We start from the raw sequence: 17590 nt of genomic DNA on the forward strand, positions 1-17590 counted from the left end.
ATAAGTCTAGTGCAAATCTCTTTTCTGGTTTGAGAAGTGGTGCTTGGTGTCGTGAGTCATATCTGCTCGACCATGGTAAGAACATGCAGGTGAACTCGAGAGCCGGATCGCTCTCGTGCCGTGTCCCTTTACAAGTTGTTCACAATATTTAAGTGAGCGCTCTCTCTCTCTCTCTTCCTCAGAAAAACAAAAATCGATGCAATGCAATAATTTGGAAGTAGGACCCTAATAAATACTTTCCATTACATGTAACCCATCACACAACAAATGCAATTAACCAGCACAAAGGAAATGTCGAAAATGTCTCATGTCTAAATGACTCCTGTTTTTAAATGGGAGTATGGCGGCCGTGTTGAGTCACCCCAGCCCCTGTGGGGGGTGGGGGGGGTGTGTCAGCTCACGTGTGTGCTAACGGGTGTCGTCTGTGCAGTTATGTCTGTCAAATACATCTCTCAACTTGGAAATGTTGGAAAACTTGCTCCAGTCCAGTGTTTGACAAATCATTTGATAAAAAAAAACGTTCTTGCACACACATTGAAAAAAAAAAAAAAAAAGACTCTATCCCCTATTTCAAAACAGCAGTCAATACATTTCAAACAAGCTTGTTTCATTACAACATTAATAATAATAATAATAATATAATAATAATAATATAATAATAATAATAAAATACAAACCAACTTGGAGCATAAATTATTATTATTATCAAAAACAAACTGAAAACACGTAACTGCAGCATATATTTCAGGGTTTGCTTAGTTGTGATGTTAACTACCTTTTACTACAACAGCTCCACTTCTGCCAAGTTCAAAACTATATAGGAGAAGTATTTTCTTTAAGGGAAATCAGGGAAATATCGAGCTAATGTAGGCAAAAACAAGAACCAGCCTAACAAAATATACACATTTATAAAGTTCAACTCAAGTGCATGTTTACAAAAAGCAACTACATACAAGATATGGCTGCAAAAAGCCTGAAAGCCGGATGAGAAATATACTTCTTTATATATATTAGGGCAACGTGTAATTACGGATTTGAAATGTCTAATATTTGAGCAATTCTGTCTTCGTCCCAGGTGAAGAAAAAAAAAAAAAAAAAACATCGCATGAATTTACAGTAATCGTATTTCCTATTTTAAACACACAGGATGAAACCTATACAGCAGATTCACCAAGAATTATAGAAGGAAACATAAAGTTGAATTGTCTTTACATTCTGCTTACAAGTGATGTGTTGTTATTATTAGAAAAATAGATCATCACTTCCTGAAATATTTGGGCCACATTGTGATGTTTAAATCCACGTTCGAGTTTAATTTATTTTCCTCATGTTGTGACGACCGGCTGTGAACATGAAAGACGAATATGTGCTCGCAGCACCTCAGCTACATTGGACTTTGAATTGATGCGACTGAAAGTTATGAATTATTATCATGACGATTATTCTTCTCTTTCCTTGGTTTTTTTTTTTTTGGCTTAATAAACAACCTACAAATATGTGCAAACTTAACATCTTGGTCCATCTCAAGTATAAATGGCTAAATATACTCTAAAGTCACAATGTCAGATTAGTATTTTAGGGACAGCCTTAAAATATTAGACAGTGCCAATATTTGAAGAAAAACCGACGACAACGACAACAAAAAAAGGTCAGACAAACTATTCAGATAGAATCCAATGTGAAGGTGGACACTCGTTTGCTGAGTGTGTGTGTAGAAGACATGACCAATGATTACTGAGGGTTATTGTGTTTCGTCAGAGGAACGATGCAACACTTACAATCTTGTTTCAACATGCAATAGTTTTACATCACAGCTACTGCGTCCGATTCATTTTTTTTTTCTTTTTTTAGGTTTTGTTGCATGTCTTATAAAAAAGAAACTATTTTGGTCTACAAGAGGCAAATGAACACAACCACAACAAAACTACAAACAACCGACCAAGTGACCAAACACAGACGAGCACCCTGCCATGAGAAGAAAAACAAAAGAAAACCATAAAACAACCGCCGAACCCCCCCCCCCCCAACAAACATATAGAAAATAAAGGTTAGTTTCTCCATAAAAATTAAATTATCTTTATTAACCCTTCTTTGGTTTGTCGAAAACAAACATTGTCTAGTACAGTTTGAATTTATTTTCTCATTTGACTAATGATAAGCATGGCCCCCGTTTCTTTACAAATTACCACCACCGGCCGTGTAGGATCATTACAGTGATGATTTTTATTTTTTTATTTTTTTATTTAAGTCTGCACGTCCGTTATGACAGACTTTACGTGTTGGCTGAGTCAACATCGTGGAGCCTGGACTTCTCGACCTACACAGAGTGATAGCATAGTGCACGTTGTAGTTAGAACCAGTCCACTAAAGTAGAAACTGGACTAGAAGCTTATAAGGTTTGCGATCTCGTGGCAGAATTTGACTTGAGATGAGATTTCAAAAAAAGACACCGATCTATTAGAGGGACATGTGAACTTAAAGGTGATGGGCAATGTTTGCTACTACGTGATCAAATGTCCAACAGATGTGTGAAAGCGCTGGGAATCTTGAATTGACTTGAAATATTAGGTTGGTTACGTGTGGAAAATGAATTGCCAGACTAGGAGTTGGAATGTTCTGGACTTGAAGAGGAATGCATGTTTTTTTTTTTTTTTTATATATATACTGCTGCTGCTGCTGCTGCACACGTTTTAAACGCTAAGTGTCTCTTCAAGCTGGACTGAGCCTAAAAGACGACGGTGAGAGGGAACGCAAAAGAAAAAAACAAAAAAAACGATACCGAACCATTAAAATACAGATTGTGCTCCGTCGGAAAACAAAGTTCTCCCCTACAGAAGAAGAAGCTGTGTAGACAGGACTGCATGCTTCATTTGGACTGATAGATGCTGGTTTACCTGATGACGATGATGTTTTTACTGAAAACCTCACCAGGGTAGTGTAATAACTGCATGTTCGGAGAGAAAGCATCATAGTGAATATACTCTGGATGTTGTTATAGCTTAGTTTAGCTGTGTCGTACTTTAAAAAAAATCTGCTTCGCTGTAAAGCTGAAAACGAAAAAAAAAATCGGTTAAAATCTGAAAAGACGCTGTTTGTGTGTGTGTGACAGTTGGATGACAGGGACTAGCTATATCACATTGCCTACATTATTCATGCTTCATTTGAACATTACATGTCTATGAAACTACGCCGTCGAAATGTGTATTTGTTAATCATAGCTCTTTTCTCCTATTTACTTGAACACTAGGCTATTTATTATGGAGGATTTAAAGATTCAAAATGAGAGCAATCACTTCCTTTTAGTCTGATGATTATTTCATTATAATAAATTGTTTGATCAAGTTTTACAGATTTATTCTACTTAAAATATATATATATTTTAATTTTCCTTTTTGTGCTTGGCTCTCATACCCAATTTAACAATAGTGATATAATGAAAAAAAAGTGGTCCTTTTTTTTTTTTTTTTTTTCTTAATTTGGCACAGTAACTAGGCTGGAGAAGGTTAGAGAGAAAACTGTGGTAATTAGTCCACAGGGGATAGAATAATAAGCCGTCCCAAAATCTTTTTATCTCGCAGCCCTGAAACTTGATTTATGTTTTTTTTTTTCTTCTTCAACCATATTTCCTTTCAGTTTTGTTTTCATGTCGTTACACGGGCCACTTATAAAAATACCTTTGAATTCCGTGTGTTCATGTGTAGCCAGAACTTTCTAATTTGTAATCTCGTTTTGCCTCCCAAGTATTGGTTATAAAAAATCTAGCTTAAAGTTTTAATGACCAGTCTCTTCTTTCCCATCGCTTGTTGCTTGCCCTTTACGATTTCAAGCTGCGCGTAAACTACAAGGCTGTCAGATAAGATAAAAACTTTAATGGTCGTTGTGGGGAAGTTGGGCAGCGGCTTGCATGTGGAGGCGCCTGTCATCAAGGTCAACATGGCGTACTTTGACACCAGCCATCAGACTGCCGCCATGTTTATGGATTTAATTACAGCATTTACCACGACAAGATTCCAAAATATCCCCAGATAGGTGTGGATTTTGGTTCCTTGTGGCAGGCGGTGAGTTAACTTGACCTTTTCCAGTTGATGTGTGGCTCCCTCTGCTGTTCACAAAGTGCCACTGCCCTGCCCTCCCCCCCAAACATACAGTACAGTACGGTACAGTTCAGTATATGGCTTGTTTGCGAGTGACGAAACACTCGAAATAAAAATAAAAAGCCTAATATCAATGAGAGAGAGTAACGTGAAAGAAGAAAATGGTCAAGAGTTCATATATTAATCATCAATTACTATATAATCCCAGTAAATGTATATTTTTAAAATCCATTTTTGGTTCATTTAAACGAGACAACGTGATTGCATTTGATATCTTTGAATCCTCCAGACTGTATAAATGTACGATAAAAAATAAAGCTTGCAGATGTAGCCTTTTACTGTATATGTATAGACGATTTCAGGTATTTTAAAGGGTTCTCTTAGGATGCACTCACAACCAGCAGGTTTTAGCAGTAATAGTATAAATAGTATATTTTCCATAGACCATTGTGTATATACTGTATCTGTGCAATGTAGGAGAGAAAAACTATGAATATTTCTGTATAGTTGCTGTATGTACTGATAGGCACTTGATAGGCATATTCCCTATATCCCACAAGGTTACTGTATACTCTCGCTGCAATTATGTCTTTATCAAACTCTCTGAAAATGTATTCATTATCTGTGTGGTGATGGTGATATTTAAATATATATAGTATATTTGTAAGACGTTATCTATTTCATTCGTATGTGTACTGTGGAAGGACAAAGAATGCAGTTAAGTATTTATCTGAGCGGTTTCATGTGTTTTCTGTTTTCTACTCCTAAACTTTATTCATGCTTCAAAACGAAAAACAAAAGAAAATAAAAATCTGACTTTGAATGTGTGGAGACGGACTGAAAGACAAACAGGAAGACAGACACATGCTTATCAGAATAAAATGAACCTGTTCCTTACTCAACATGACCCTCACCATTAGTATCTCCCATTTCCTTGTTTTCATCTCAATGCAAAGTATATATGCATATGTATATTTATATATATATAGTACAATGTGAAATATGACTCGATAACTGACTAACCTTTATCCAGTCGCGTGAAGCTATGTATGTATAAACAACACCACTATGATCACCAGAAAAAAGCAGGAGGAAGTCTGAAAGAAAACAGAAGTATTACGATGAATTAAACATACTGCAAGAAGGACAACAATGTACTGTAGACCCTATGTCTCTACACTAAGATAAACAAAACATGAACAGTAATATATTTGAAACACAGTACAAACAGCTGCGGGCTCAAGGCTATTTTCTACGTTTCAATATGTTTTGTTCTGGAAAATATGCGCACACTCTGCAAACATAAAGTCTAGGCTTATTTTTTTCTCTTAAAAAAACTAACAACTAGAAGAAGCACGATTGAGATAAGGACTTATTATTCTGGATAATGTTGCAACTCCTCGACAACCCTGAGCCGACTTGATTGCAACACTGAGAAAAGAGAATTAAGCACCACCACGAGTAGCTGAAGCAGAAGAAGGAATATATAACTATGGACAGTGAAGAGCATGTGATGCAAAATGCAACAGGGGGAAGGAAAGAAGCCGGGGGTATGCTATAGAAACGTTATGACACACTGGAGAGATGAAGGTACTCCCCCTTCCGAGCCTGGTCTGCTATCAAACACCTTATGATACAATAAGTCAACTGACGATGGGACAAATCAATAGCCCTCATCCACATAATGTTGAGATTGGCTACTTTTGTTATTCTAAAAAGAAAAAAAAACGAAACAAAAAAAGAAGAGAGTGAAATGATTGATAGTGTAATCGTGAAATCAAATATTTCAAAAACCAACATCGAGCTACTTAACCTACTCTTTAGACCAATGATACCACAAAGCTGGTTGTACTCATCTAGCTACAGTCAATAGTGCATTTGATATATGTGTTTACACAAAATATGTAAAATTTTCGGTGCCATGAAGGAATGCTAGATTACTGAATACACACGTTACACTGAAACAATTGAACTAAACGTCTCTGCCTTTGCTTTTCGAAGAAGTGATGGTGTTAGATTGGCAGTGTTTAACTTGGTACTGAACAGACAACAGACACCAACATCATGAGCTGTGTGCCAAACATGTGGCAATACTGTTGGAAAGAGATGTCGGCAGTTGCTTACATATTCTATTTAGTGCATTGTCTGTTAAGGCATGAGATTACCCTCCACGTGCTGTGTAGAGACAAATATAGCACTAGCATGCAGCAATATTGCCCTCCTGGCAACGACAGCTACAAACAGAAACCATACACTTTAGGCTTATATGCACACCATAAGAGACAGGCCCAATCAAATGTTAAATAATGTGCTACTTTACTGAGGACCGTAACCTCATGCTTTTCCACTGTGTTTCTCATTCGTTGTCAATTTTTTTGTCATTCTAGGGAAAAAACCCAAAACAGAATCTCTCCACATGTTCATCACCTAACCTCACGTCACACACGACTACACAGGGATCGGAAAAAATCTAGTAGCAATTCTATGAAAATTTTGCATCAAAATGCTTGACATAGCTTCTCCAAACGATAAAGTCAACAGCACTTGACCTCGGCTTTAGTCAGATCTCAAATGTGGCAGGTGCCTGCATGAAGCCCAAAAGGTTTGGAGAGCTGCGTCTCGTAGTACCTGTGCTGCATATTGCAAAGGAAGCCCTACAGTTCAGATATTCCACTTATCAACAGTTGATTAGGCTAAATACCACACACAGACACTCACAGACACACAAACACTAAGGAAGGGACACAACTGTGTACAAGTGACAGACAGATATCAAAGAAGCTGCATTCCATCACCTCCACACACCTTTAAACCCACAGAAAGTTGTTCTAGGACACACATATCATTTATGTTACACACACACACACATTATAAATGTGTTATCCTTAATAATATAATAATAGTCACTATGATTACCTCCGCCAACGGAGTTGGACGGGAGCTGTGTTTATTATTACTTGTTGTTTTACTGTTGATGTTGTTTGGCTTGGATGTTCCCACAGGAAAATTCTGTTGTGTGTCTAAAGAAATGCAACTGAATAAACTGTTGTCGGGAACTGACTCCATAAAAAGAATGAATTCAAAGGTTAAACGTAGATGCAGCACACATAATGGTACAGATTTAAATTAAAATAAATGCTTGCATTAACACGGCACGAGTATACTTAAACTGTAGGTAAGTGCAAGCAAATAACAAAAGCCAAGAACCGCTGAATTACTTAATGAATAAATTGAAACAAAGCTATTCTACTACATGTGAACTCTACAACCAAATGTTAGATTAAAAAAAATCCTCTTTTCTAAAACTATAATATCTCTGTTAACAGTAGTGCACTTATTGGTTTAAGCAGTGCAACATATATGCAAGAAAATAATGCAGTCCACTTATCAAGATTTAAAAAAATGTTTTTTTTTCCTTTGAAATTGAATAAAAGAAAATCATAGAAGTTCATATAAGGAAAATGATTAAATATTAAGCACAGGCATTTTAAGAAAATGTGCAAACTAGCACTTTGTTTTTTTGAATCGACAGCAGGTCTTCTTAAGACCGCTGTATGCAGTTATTCTTTTGAACGACACAACTACGAAAGTGTTTGCTCACATAAATGAACAAATCCTTCAGGTTGCAGTTGCAGGCGGTTGCATGTGTGTGTGTGTGTGTGTCCTAATTTGGATACAGAGCAATACAAAACAATTCCAAATGTCAGAAATGAGCCTTAAGTGATGTGATACATGGATGACAACTTGTGCACACTAGCTTCCAAATCTCTTCTGTACATGCTGTGTCTGTGTGTTTAGAAAAATCAGGAATGTATACTATTGTCTAGAAAATCCATCTGCGACTTGCGGTATATCATGAGACGGTGTCAGATCGATCAGTGGAGCTACTCGTTTTGCTTTGATACTGTATTTCCTTTCAAAGCATTGCATGCCATTCGAGCCTTCAGGGGGAGCCAGCGCATAATGAGTAATGCATTTGGCTCCCACCTGCTGAAATGGCCTTGCAATGGTAAAGAACAGTGTACACAGGGGCTTTTATTCCCAATTCAAATTTGATTCAAATTAAATCCCCCCTTTTTAACACTGTTCCATCAACAATTTGCCTGAACCCCCCCTCCCCCCAGAAATATAATTGAATTATCAAATCAAAACCATGTAGGCTACTGAAAAACAATAGTTTAAGTGACAAATCCTTTTTGTTTTTTTGTTAAATCTACATCCCATAACAGTCAGGTGCAAGTTGAGGAGCAGCAATTATGAAGGAGAGAGTTTAGTCGCATATTCCAGCCTGCCATAACTGTGAATGTAAAAGGCTTTAAAAAACCACCAGCAAAAGAATCTTTCTTTTTTTCTCATGTTCTGAAATGGAAGAGGTCTACTAGCCTTAACAGTCTTTTAAGATATTAGTGGCAGTGTATGCAAATGAGTTAAACTCCAAACTTCAGAAAAAAAGAAACATGTTTTTGCTCAAATACTGTCTCGTCAACACACCTTAATTTAGTAAACCATCAAAATGCATGGACAACAATTACAAAACATATGAGAAATATTTGTCTCTGTCGCCGTTGACAGTGAGTTACATTTCAGTAAAATGATTGAAATTGGTACCTTGACAACAGCTGCATTATAATCCCTTAATACCATAGGAATAAATAAAACCCAGTGTCAAATTAACTACTCTCCTTTTTTTATTTTACATAAGAAGGCAATATTGTGACCATCAGTATTCTTAGAGGGAATATTTAGCCCAACCCCAGACAATTTTTTTTTGTTATTGTTGTTGTAAATTATACCACAGTAAGCTTGGACATCTTTAGTTTCCAAACTGGTCAGTATGGGTTCACGACTGCCATGATATATGTCTCATGGCAATGTACACACACACACACACACACACACACACACACACACACACACACACACACACACACACTTGGACAGACACATGCAAATACACAAACGCTCAAACATAAATGCACATGTATATTCACTCAGATCTACACTAAAGGTGTGTTTGTGTGTATGTGTTTCTTTCGTAGGCCTTTCGGTAGTGTTCAACACATAAATCAGTATTTTAGGAAAGCATACATTTAGAGGCCTGTAGTTAGGATCCATCCAGTAGATCAATATCAAACTACTAAGCCTTAAGGCCACCATCTTTTTTTTCTTTTAGAATAACAAAAAAAAAAATCTTTTTTGGGAAACTTAATGTGCCAGTGTCTATACTCATTACTCTTCATACCTCAAAATAAGAAAAGGAAAATCTAGTGCCATTTTATTTGTCATTCTTTTTGAAAGAAGTTTATCTATTTGTACTTATCCATCGGAGACATGCATTCGCATGTGGTCATTGAAGTGCTCAATTTGGTCGAACTTGGCAGGGCAGACGGAGCACACGTAGGTGGTCCCTTCTTGGCAGCTCGCTTCTGCAGCTACACCCACTCCTGTTCCAACCCCAGCCCCTACTCCAGCACCTCCACTCACTGGCATGGCGAGGGCCACCACTCCAGCTCCAGGCTCAGGGACAGCCATAGGCATGGGGATGGAGACGGGGCCCGGGGTGGATGCGCTCCCCGACAGCCCCGTGATGGCGCTGCCTGTGTTGTGCAGGGCCATGTGCCTCTCCAGCAGGGTCTTGTGTGAAAACTTCTTCTTGCAGATGTAGCACTCGTAGGACTTCTCTCCCCGGTGCAGCCGCATGTGGACATTGAGAGAACTCTTCTGGGTGAAGCGCTTGTTGCAGATGCTGCACTGGTAGGCCCGCACCCCTGTGTGTGTCACCATGTGTTTGATTAAGTAATCCTTCAGGGAGAATGAGCGCCAGCAGATGCTGCACTGATGAGGTTTCTCACCTGGATTTACATGCAAAATAAAAAAACATTAAGAAGAAAAAAGAGGAGACAAAATTTCAGGATTAGTATTAAAAATAACAAGGAAAAGATATGTGCCTCCTACAGAACCTGTTCACATTCATTTGCTATTTAAGGAAAATCAGTTCTGAACATCTAAATAAAGACGGGTATGTTGTACATGTGAAGTCGTCAGGATTCTACAAGCGCTATCACTGAATGATCGAGTAATGCCAGAAAAATGTGGCACTTTCATCGTCATTCATGGGAAAATAAAAATTCATCGTGATCATCCCACTTTATTTCCTTTCCTTCTTCTGAGGTTGATTTAGCTGCGTCTGTTTATCATGTCAACATCCACTTTGATTAAGTCCTTCACTGAAATATTAAAATCTGTGCGCTGTGGCCATTTCGGATATGAAAAACAGCAGCTGATATTTTATGAAATTTCTAAACTGCTGAAATAACTTTACACACACAGAAAGGTGGGAAGGGAGAAGAGAAAAATCTCACACACACACACACACACACAATAGCGTTAATTCCCATATGATCAGGAATCAAATAATTCATGCATCTGTTTGGTATGTTTGTGAGTGTGTTAAGATGTAATCTCATTTTACATAATTGTCTCGACTGACATTATGGGCTGTAAAATATTAACATACCAATAATTATGTAAAACTAACAAGTAGAGGAAGAGACTGATAACACTGCAAAATGAGCAAGTTGTATCGTGCAAGTTAATGAAGTCCTGTGTATCTACTGTTTGCTGCTGCACTGAGGGAATTAATGTGCGGCTACCTGCTTTGATTTAATGAAACCAATAATTCACACTCTCACTTCAGCTTTGTGTTTTGTGCCTTTTGTTATTTTTTGTCTTGACCTGGTCTTTGGGAATTTCAGAGGGTCAGTTGGAGATCAGCGGTTCCTGGACGAGCACATATACACCAGGTTTATTTACAGATAAACTCTTATTCGGGGAAACATACTTGCAATACAATGACTGGTTAAGTTAAAAATACGGTCTACCTCGTCACTGACTGATTACAGCCAGTGACACATTACCTCTGCTGCATGTGTATCCTGCAGTTGTGCTGCTGTGTCCTTTTTCTTTCAGTTTTTTTTTGGGGGGGGTATTGTAATGAATAGGGCTGCAACTCATGATTATTTTTACATTATGGATTATTTTCTTAATTAATTGATTTATTTGTGTTTTGTCTGAAACATCAGAACATTTTTGTGATAATTTTACACAGCCGGAAGGTTGATGTATTTAAATATCTTGTTGCAGCAACTCTACATCGCACAAATCCATATTTTTAGGAATATTTATTCAGTCGCAATTTCTGGTGAATTTGTAAGTTTCACCCCGTGAATATTACATGTGCCAACGTACCTGAATTAAAAACAATTTATGTTATAGATATATTAGATGTGTGGTAATCAGAATTCAGCATAATGTTAAATCCAACTGATATCCCCTTCAAATAATACTTTTGAGCTGGATCAATAAGTGACTTTTCTTCTGAATGTCATCGCCGTGCGAATCCACACGAGTGTGTGAGCAAAACAGAAAATTTGGTTTTAAATAGGCTTCATATAAGAGGTGGTTCTGGCCAAGCAATGGATTCTTATGAATAATAATGGCCATTTGAGTAGGAACTTTTTATGAGATCATCTAATTATATGATATCCAATTCTTTCTTTCTGTGATGATAATTTCTTTGGTTTGTGATTAATAAGGCTGTCAGTGGTGCATGGAAGCAGTGCTGCACCAGCAGTCGACTGGCATTGTGAGTCAAATGACGGAGATACCAGTCGGCTGTGACCTGAAGAATACAGATTTTGAAGCTGTTATTTTAAACCTTTCCAGTGTAAAATTATAGCTAACATACACTACAACAATTTCCACAATATGTTTTATTTACTAATTTCATTCAATAATACTTATTTGTACGAGACGGAAAGTGTTAATTGAAGTTGATTGTAACTTTGGAAATCTACTGCAAATTAAACTAAATCAAAATTGAATTGAATTTTTTTTTGTCAGTATTTAAAACTTAATGTTTTTGCTTTCAGAAATGCTCTTGTTATTCTGTTAATAAACTTTCTATGCAGACAGAGACAGACTTGGAACATAAGACTGCAACTTGCACATCGATGTGTGGAATTAATTCTTGTCACTTTCTCAGTGTGAACAAATTACAATCTCATACCTTGTGTATTTATAGTATGCAGTATGCTGTCCCTGCAATAATAGCATTAATGGGAATGAGTAATGTTTTTGTGTTATGATGAGGAAACATTTCCTCTTTAACTTAACACCTTTTTAGAGCTTTCATTGCACCTCCAAGCCAGAAATATTTATCAAGTGCTGCTGTTATTGGAAGAACAGCTACTATCTACATTAACTATATAGAACACAATCCTTTAACTGAGCTTGCTAACTGTAAAAAGTCATTCTGACATGTGGACTTACCAGTATGGACAAACATGTGTTTGACGTAGTTCTGTTTTGCAGTAAAGGTTTTACTGCAGAGAGTGCATTCATAGGGCTTCTTTTCCCCAATTCCTGCTGCAGCCTGTTGCTGTTGCTGTTGAGCTGCCAGTTGCTGTGCCGTCATGGTGTTTGGGAATGATGGCATTGCAGGAGGTGGCACTGCCACAAACTGTGTCTGCTGCTGGCCGGGAAGGAAAAACAAAGGCTTGTTGTCTCTAGCCGTCTGTGTAGGAAAGAGTGTGGGCAGGAAGGTGTTTCCAGCAGTGCCCATCACTTGGGAATTGCTGGTCACGGTCATCCTCAGATTGCTGGTGTGTGATTCTGGCTGGCGCATGTAGGGCGGGGCATTTTGCAGGGCCTGGGACATGACTGAGTTTGGCAGGGGCTGCATCATGCTACTGTCACTAGTGCTGTGGGATGTGTCCCCGTCCTCTGACTCGTGCACTTGCTCTGGGGACGAGTCATTGACCTCTATCTGTACTGGAATTCCTTCACCTTGGTGCCCGTCCCCGCTCCCCTCTCGGCCAAAGCCCGTCAGGTACGGCTGCTGCTCCATAGCATCTGGCTCAGTGCTGATGGAGGAGCTCACCCCTGAGTCAAAACTTTCAACCTTGGATTCACTCTCTACACCCTCAGTATGGTCAGTGTCGTCTTGGCAGTCCCCGTAGCAGCTGTACTCATCTTCGGCCTCCTGCTTTATGTGCATCCCTCCTGTTGTAACCCCGACCGGTAAGCGTGACGGTCGGGTTTGTTTGCGGCAGTGAGTGGACTCTCCTGTGATGAAGCGATCGCCCTGCTGAGACCTCTCCTGGATGCGGTTTATCCAGGGCGGATCTTGAGACTGGTGGTCCTTCTGATTGCTGAGAGTTGAATCGTAGTTTGTCGACAGAGGGTTAATATAAAGGGGGCGCTCGCGGGTGCCGTTCTGCAGAGGGAGGCCAGGGTAGGTGTACAGTGATGTGTATGCACGATCCATGCTTTGCTGTGATGTTGCTTGCATATAACCTGACTCTGCGTCGCTGCTGGGCCCAGAGGTGCCTGACTCCGGCGTGCCGCGGGGTGTATCCTGACCAGAGTCTCCTGGCATAGAAGGAAACCCCCCTGGCCCAGCCAGGCCCACATTCTGGGACACGATGCGGGTGCACTCATCGATGACGGTCTTGATCTGTAGGATGCTGGCAGCAGTAAGGATCTGCAGGGCCTCTGACTGAGACACCCGCAGGATCCCACTGTACATAAAGTCAATCAGCTTTTGGATGGATTGCACCGAGACCACAGAAGGGATCTCAATGTCGCTGTAGCCCAAGAGCAGCTTGTCCTGAAAGAAGGGGCTTCCAGCGGCCAGCACGCACCGGTGAGCTCGCAGCATACTTCCATGGATCCGAACAGTCACGTCACAGAAGTGCCCACGGTTGCGCTGCTCATTGAGGGTCTCAAGTACAGAATTGCTGAAGTTGTGGAGATTGATGTTATGAATGCGCTCGGTCATCCCCTTGCAACTGATGTCACCTACAAGCAGGGAGCAACATACCCGACTTAAAAACTCTTTCTGACACGCTGAAACACGACATCATTCAACCGGCTTAAACACAGCAGCACGCCCAAAGTCTTTTTCTTCACATATAACAACAATATTTTTCAATTACCACAGTATTATTTATATAAAATTAGAAAAAAAATGTAATGTAATAGTTGAATATAAACAATGCAATGGAACAATAATGAGACAATGAATCACATTAGAGAATCTCTGTTGCATGCAACCCAAAAACAGTTTTTACAGGCTATATAGCAGAAAACACAATTACTATAATTAATTTAAATATAGGCCTATGATAAGTAGCATTGGTGCTTATAATGAACAGAACATAGAGTGTTCACTTGGGGATTCCTAAAATGATAATACAGATATGGTAATTCTCTGTCTCATGATACTCGGATGAAAATCAAACAATTTCAACATCTGAGCTAAATAATTTTTATCTTTAATCGTGGTTTAAAAATTCCACATCGTCACGGCGAGAGACAATTAAGATGGTTCCCGTTTAATTACTACAAGTTTCTCCCACAGTGTGTATTTCTGAAATTCCTCCTGCCGCCATTAGGTGGTGCACTGGGCTCAGAGGACAGCAGGCCTCTTTTGTTAGCCATGTGTTCACAGTGATGGTGCTTCCTAACTATCCTAGGAATACACTAGATGTGACCCGGCTGATCAGTGTGTAAGATAACTTAAGATGATTTTCTCCCCTGTTAGTTGTCAAAACTAACTTAAACATAAATCTAAATTGGATAGGTATTTAATGTGGGAATTATGCAAATTGTAGGTTTTAATAATTGCTGTAAAATTAATTTCTTTTGCATTAAAACATGCTTGAGAATAATCTAGACTTTAACCTTATCTGAGTGATTATTAAAGTCATCACTTTTATTCAAACCGAGGAAGCTGTCCTCGTTTTTATCTCGGAAAACGTGCAAAAATATAAATATAAGTAGATCATGAATTTACAGTATGTCTGTGAGTGAATAGTAAGTATTTATGAAATTATATTGGTGATGAAATGCCAGAGTCAACACGTAACTTATGTAATGTATATTAGTGGCGGGAAAAACTTGATCAGGGAGAAAAATACTACATAATTTGTCACGCAGCGATACTATAAATCGAAACAAATTTAACAGGGGTACTAAAAATAAAAACCATATTTGATAGTCGCAGATTTGTCTCTCTAAATGAAAGAGTTTAGCTCAATTGTCCCACCGATGACGATTAATAGTGTTCCAACAAACTATTGTGTCTTATTTCAAGTTATTTCCAACTGAAACGGGGAAAAGATTGCAAAAAAAATGTGAAACAGTGCAGTACTCACAGTCAGATGACGTTTTGTTACGAAGATGCTTGTGTGGCTGGTGATGAAGTGCGGGTCAAGCTTCAGTTTGCTGGTGGAGATGGCTGATCAGAGGCCGGGTGCTAGGCAAGGCTGTCAGTCCTCTCTGTCCAAATCCTGTGTTGCTCTGCCACAGTGTTTGGAGGGGGAGAGAAAAGACAAAGACAAATCTTAATGCCACATACTGCCTCGTCGATATTGCCACTCCCTTAATGAACCAGGAACCACAGTAACATGAATATCTGCCAGCGACGCGCTGCAACAGATGTGTGAAGAGTTTTCAAAAGCGAGGCGAATGGACGCTCCTGTGTGCACATGACCACCAATTACAAATCAAGGTTGAAAATAACAGTGGTGTTGGGAGCCACTTCTTCTCTTAGCAGTTATCTGAGCTGCTGGGCAACGAAAACCACACCCTTCCAGGGAAAGAAAAAAAAAAAAACTCAATTCCTCATAAATTCACACAGATGAAATGTTTTGGCAAACATCTCAGCCAGCGCTCGGCGCGAAGTGTGACATTAAAACAAGACAATGTCCAGCAGTGACATGAGAAGTCGGGGGAAATGGGGGGGAAAAAAGAAATATTAAACACACAAGGCATTCATTTAAAAACACAAGAAAGGCATTCAACAACATTAAGCATGTGATGAGCTGATGACAAAAAAAGCCTTACACAATTGCTCTTATACTGTACACACTCATTAGAATGTAAAAGTTTGACCTCAAAACTGGAGCTGAAATTGTGTAAAACTGACCACATAAAAGTCACACACTCACACTGGTATCATTTAAGGTCAGGCCGGGTGGAAAAAAATGAATGGAACCAATGCAAAATGTCTCACATATTAGTTCTACACTGGTCCTAGTGGCTTCAATATAAGCCTCACAAGTAATCGCAGATTACTCTGCATGTTGGCATGTGGATATTTATCATTAACAGGATCATAAATGTGAGTCTTAAATATGTTTTTTTGAACATGGAGCAAAAAACGTTCTGGTTACAACACGACTATCAAGTGCTCTGTGGAAACGCCACTGACTGTACAATGTGAAGGAACAGAATGGTGCTAGGATTTGACCAGACCTGCACGTTAGTGTTGACACATTTTATTATTTCACAAATCCAAAGTACTTCCAAAGAACACACCTCTGGTTAGTGCAACACAATTTCACACATGGAACATATGAGATTTCTTTAAAAAGTGACCTGTGCATTTTTTCCACAGACTCTGGAGGACGGGTCATATGTGCCAAGGTTAAGGATACAAAAAAAAATCAGCCCATAAATAAGCCAATAGGAAATATTCAGAGAGGATTACGATTTTTCTTTTTTCTTTTTTATCTGTTGCGTCGTAAACAAGGGCAGAATAACTTAAAGGAATCCAGAGCTGAGGGGTTAAAGTGTAACAGTAATAAAGTGAAATGGCTGCGCTCACAGACTGCATTGTATCTGTCTGCAGGCCTCAATTTAAGAAGCGCTGTTGACAGTGAGACGTGTGCTTGTTTTCTTGAAGTGCTCTTGTCAACTAAGAAATTTTATGATTAGATATAGGCAAGTGATAGCATGTTCGGCAGCAGAGGGTGATCACTCTATACTGGGACGGATCGTTCTTTGGCACTAAAACGCACACCACACACACACACACACACACACACACACACACACACACACACTTATTTGTTCTTCCATCTTGTTCAGGACGGATAATCTATTTCATGTTGAAAACCTTAACCGCTAAATTGAAATTAAACTGAATCCCTTCAATCTAAAACTTAACAGGAACCTGTAATCACTAAGAACAAACCTTTCAAACTTTCACTAAAGATCTCATTATAAACCTGAACTCCAAAATGGAGCCTCATTATGATATCTAACTTTAAAACCAACAAATGCAACCGCAAGTGCAACCGTCAAATGTCAGAATTGACTTAGTCAAAGTGAAAACCATCAACAGATATCTCCATTTTAATGTCTTCTCTGTATTGTAGTACACACACACATTTGCCAAAATGCCTGAATGCATTACAGTGACAAATATTTGGCCTGTTTTCTTTGCTAACAGTGGTTAGTCAGATATGGAACTGTATTCTTGACGCCACAGGCCTTCTTTTGGAGGTCACAGTTAGACAATGCAAACATATATGTTCCCTCCCCGGGTCCCCCGTGCCCATCCAGACATGTAAATCCACCTGCCTACGGGGTAAAGTGAGGTGAATGCTGGCAACAAAGGAGCAGGCCAAGGGAAGCAGGCTTCAGTT

General features: G+C 39.0%; 1 protein-coding gene across 2 annotated transcripts in view; it reads right to left on the reverse strand.

Moving 5' to 3' along the window:
* Nucleotides 1-1459: 1459 nt before the first annotated feature.
* The window catches only part of zbtb20 (zinc finger and BTB domain containing 20), a 29676-nt gene continuing 13545 nt past the window's right edge, over nt 1460-17590 (reverse strand). For both annotated transcript variants that reach the window (XM_034607618.1, XM_034607619.1), the window contains exons 2-4: nt 15314-15458; nt 12426-13955; nt 1460-9946 (exon numbers count right to left, since the gene is read on the reverse strand). In XM_034607618.1, coding sequence (XP_034463509.1) covers nt 9411-9946; nt 12426-13935 — 2046 coding nt within the window. In that variant the 5' untranslated portion in view covers nt 13936-13955; nt 15314-15458 and the 3' untranslated portion in view covers nt 1460-9410. The remainder of the gene's footprint in view (nt 9947-12425; nt 13956-15313; nt 15459-17590) is intronic.

The sequence above is a fragment of the Hippoglossus hippoglossus genome, chromosome 14, assembly GCF_009819705.1.
Source record: "Hippoglossus hippoglossus isolate fHipHip1 chromosome 14, fHipHip1.pri, whole genome shotgun sequence".
Classification (NCBI taxonomy): domain Eukaryota; kingdom Metazoa; phylum Chordata; class Actinopteri; order Pleuronectiformes; family Pleuronectidae; genus Hippoglossus; species Hippoglossus hippoglossus.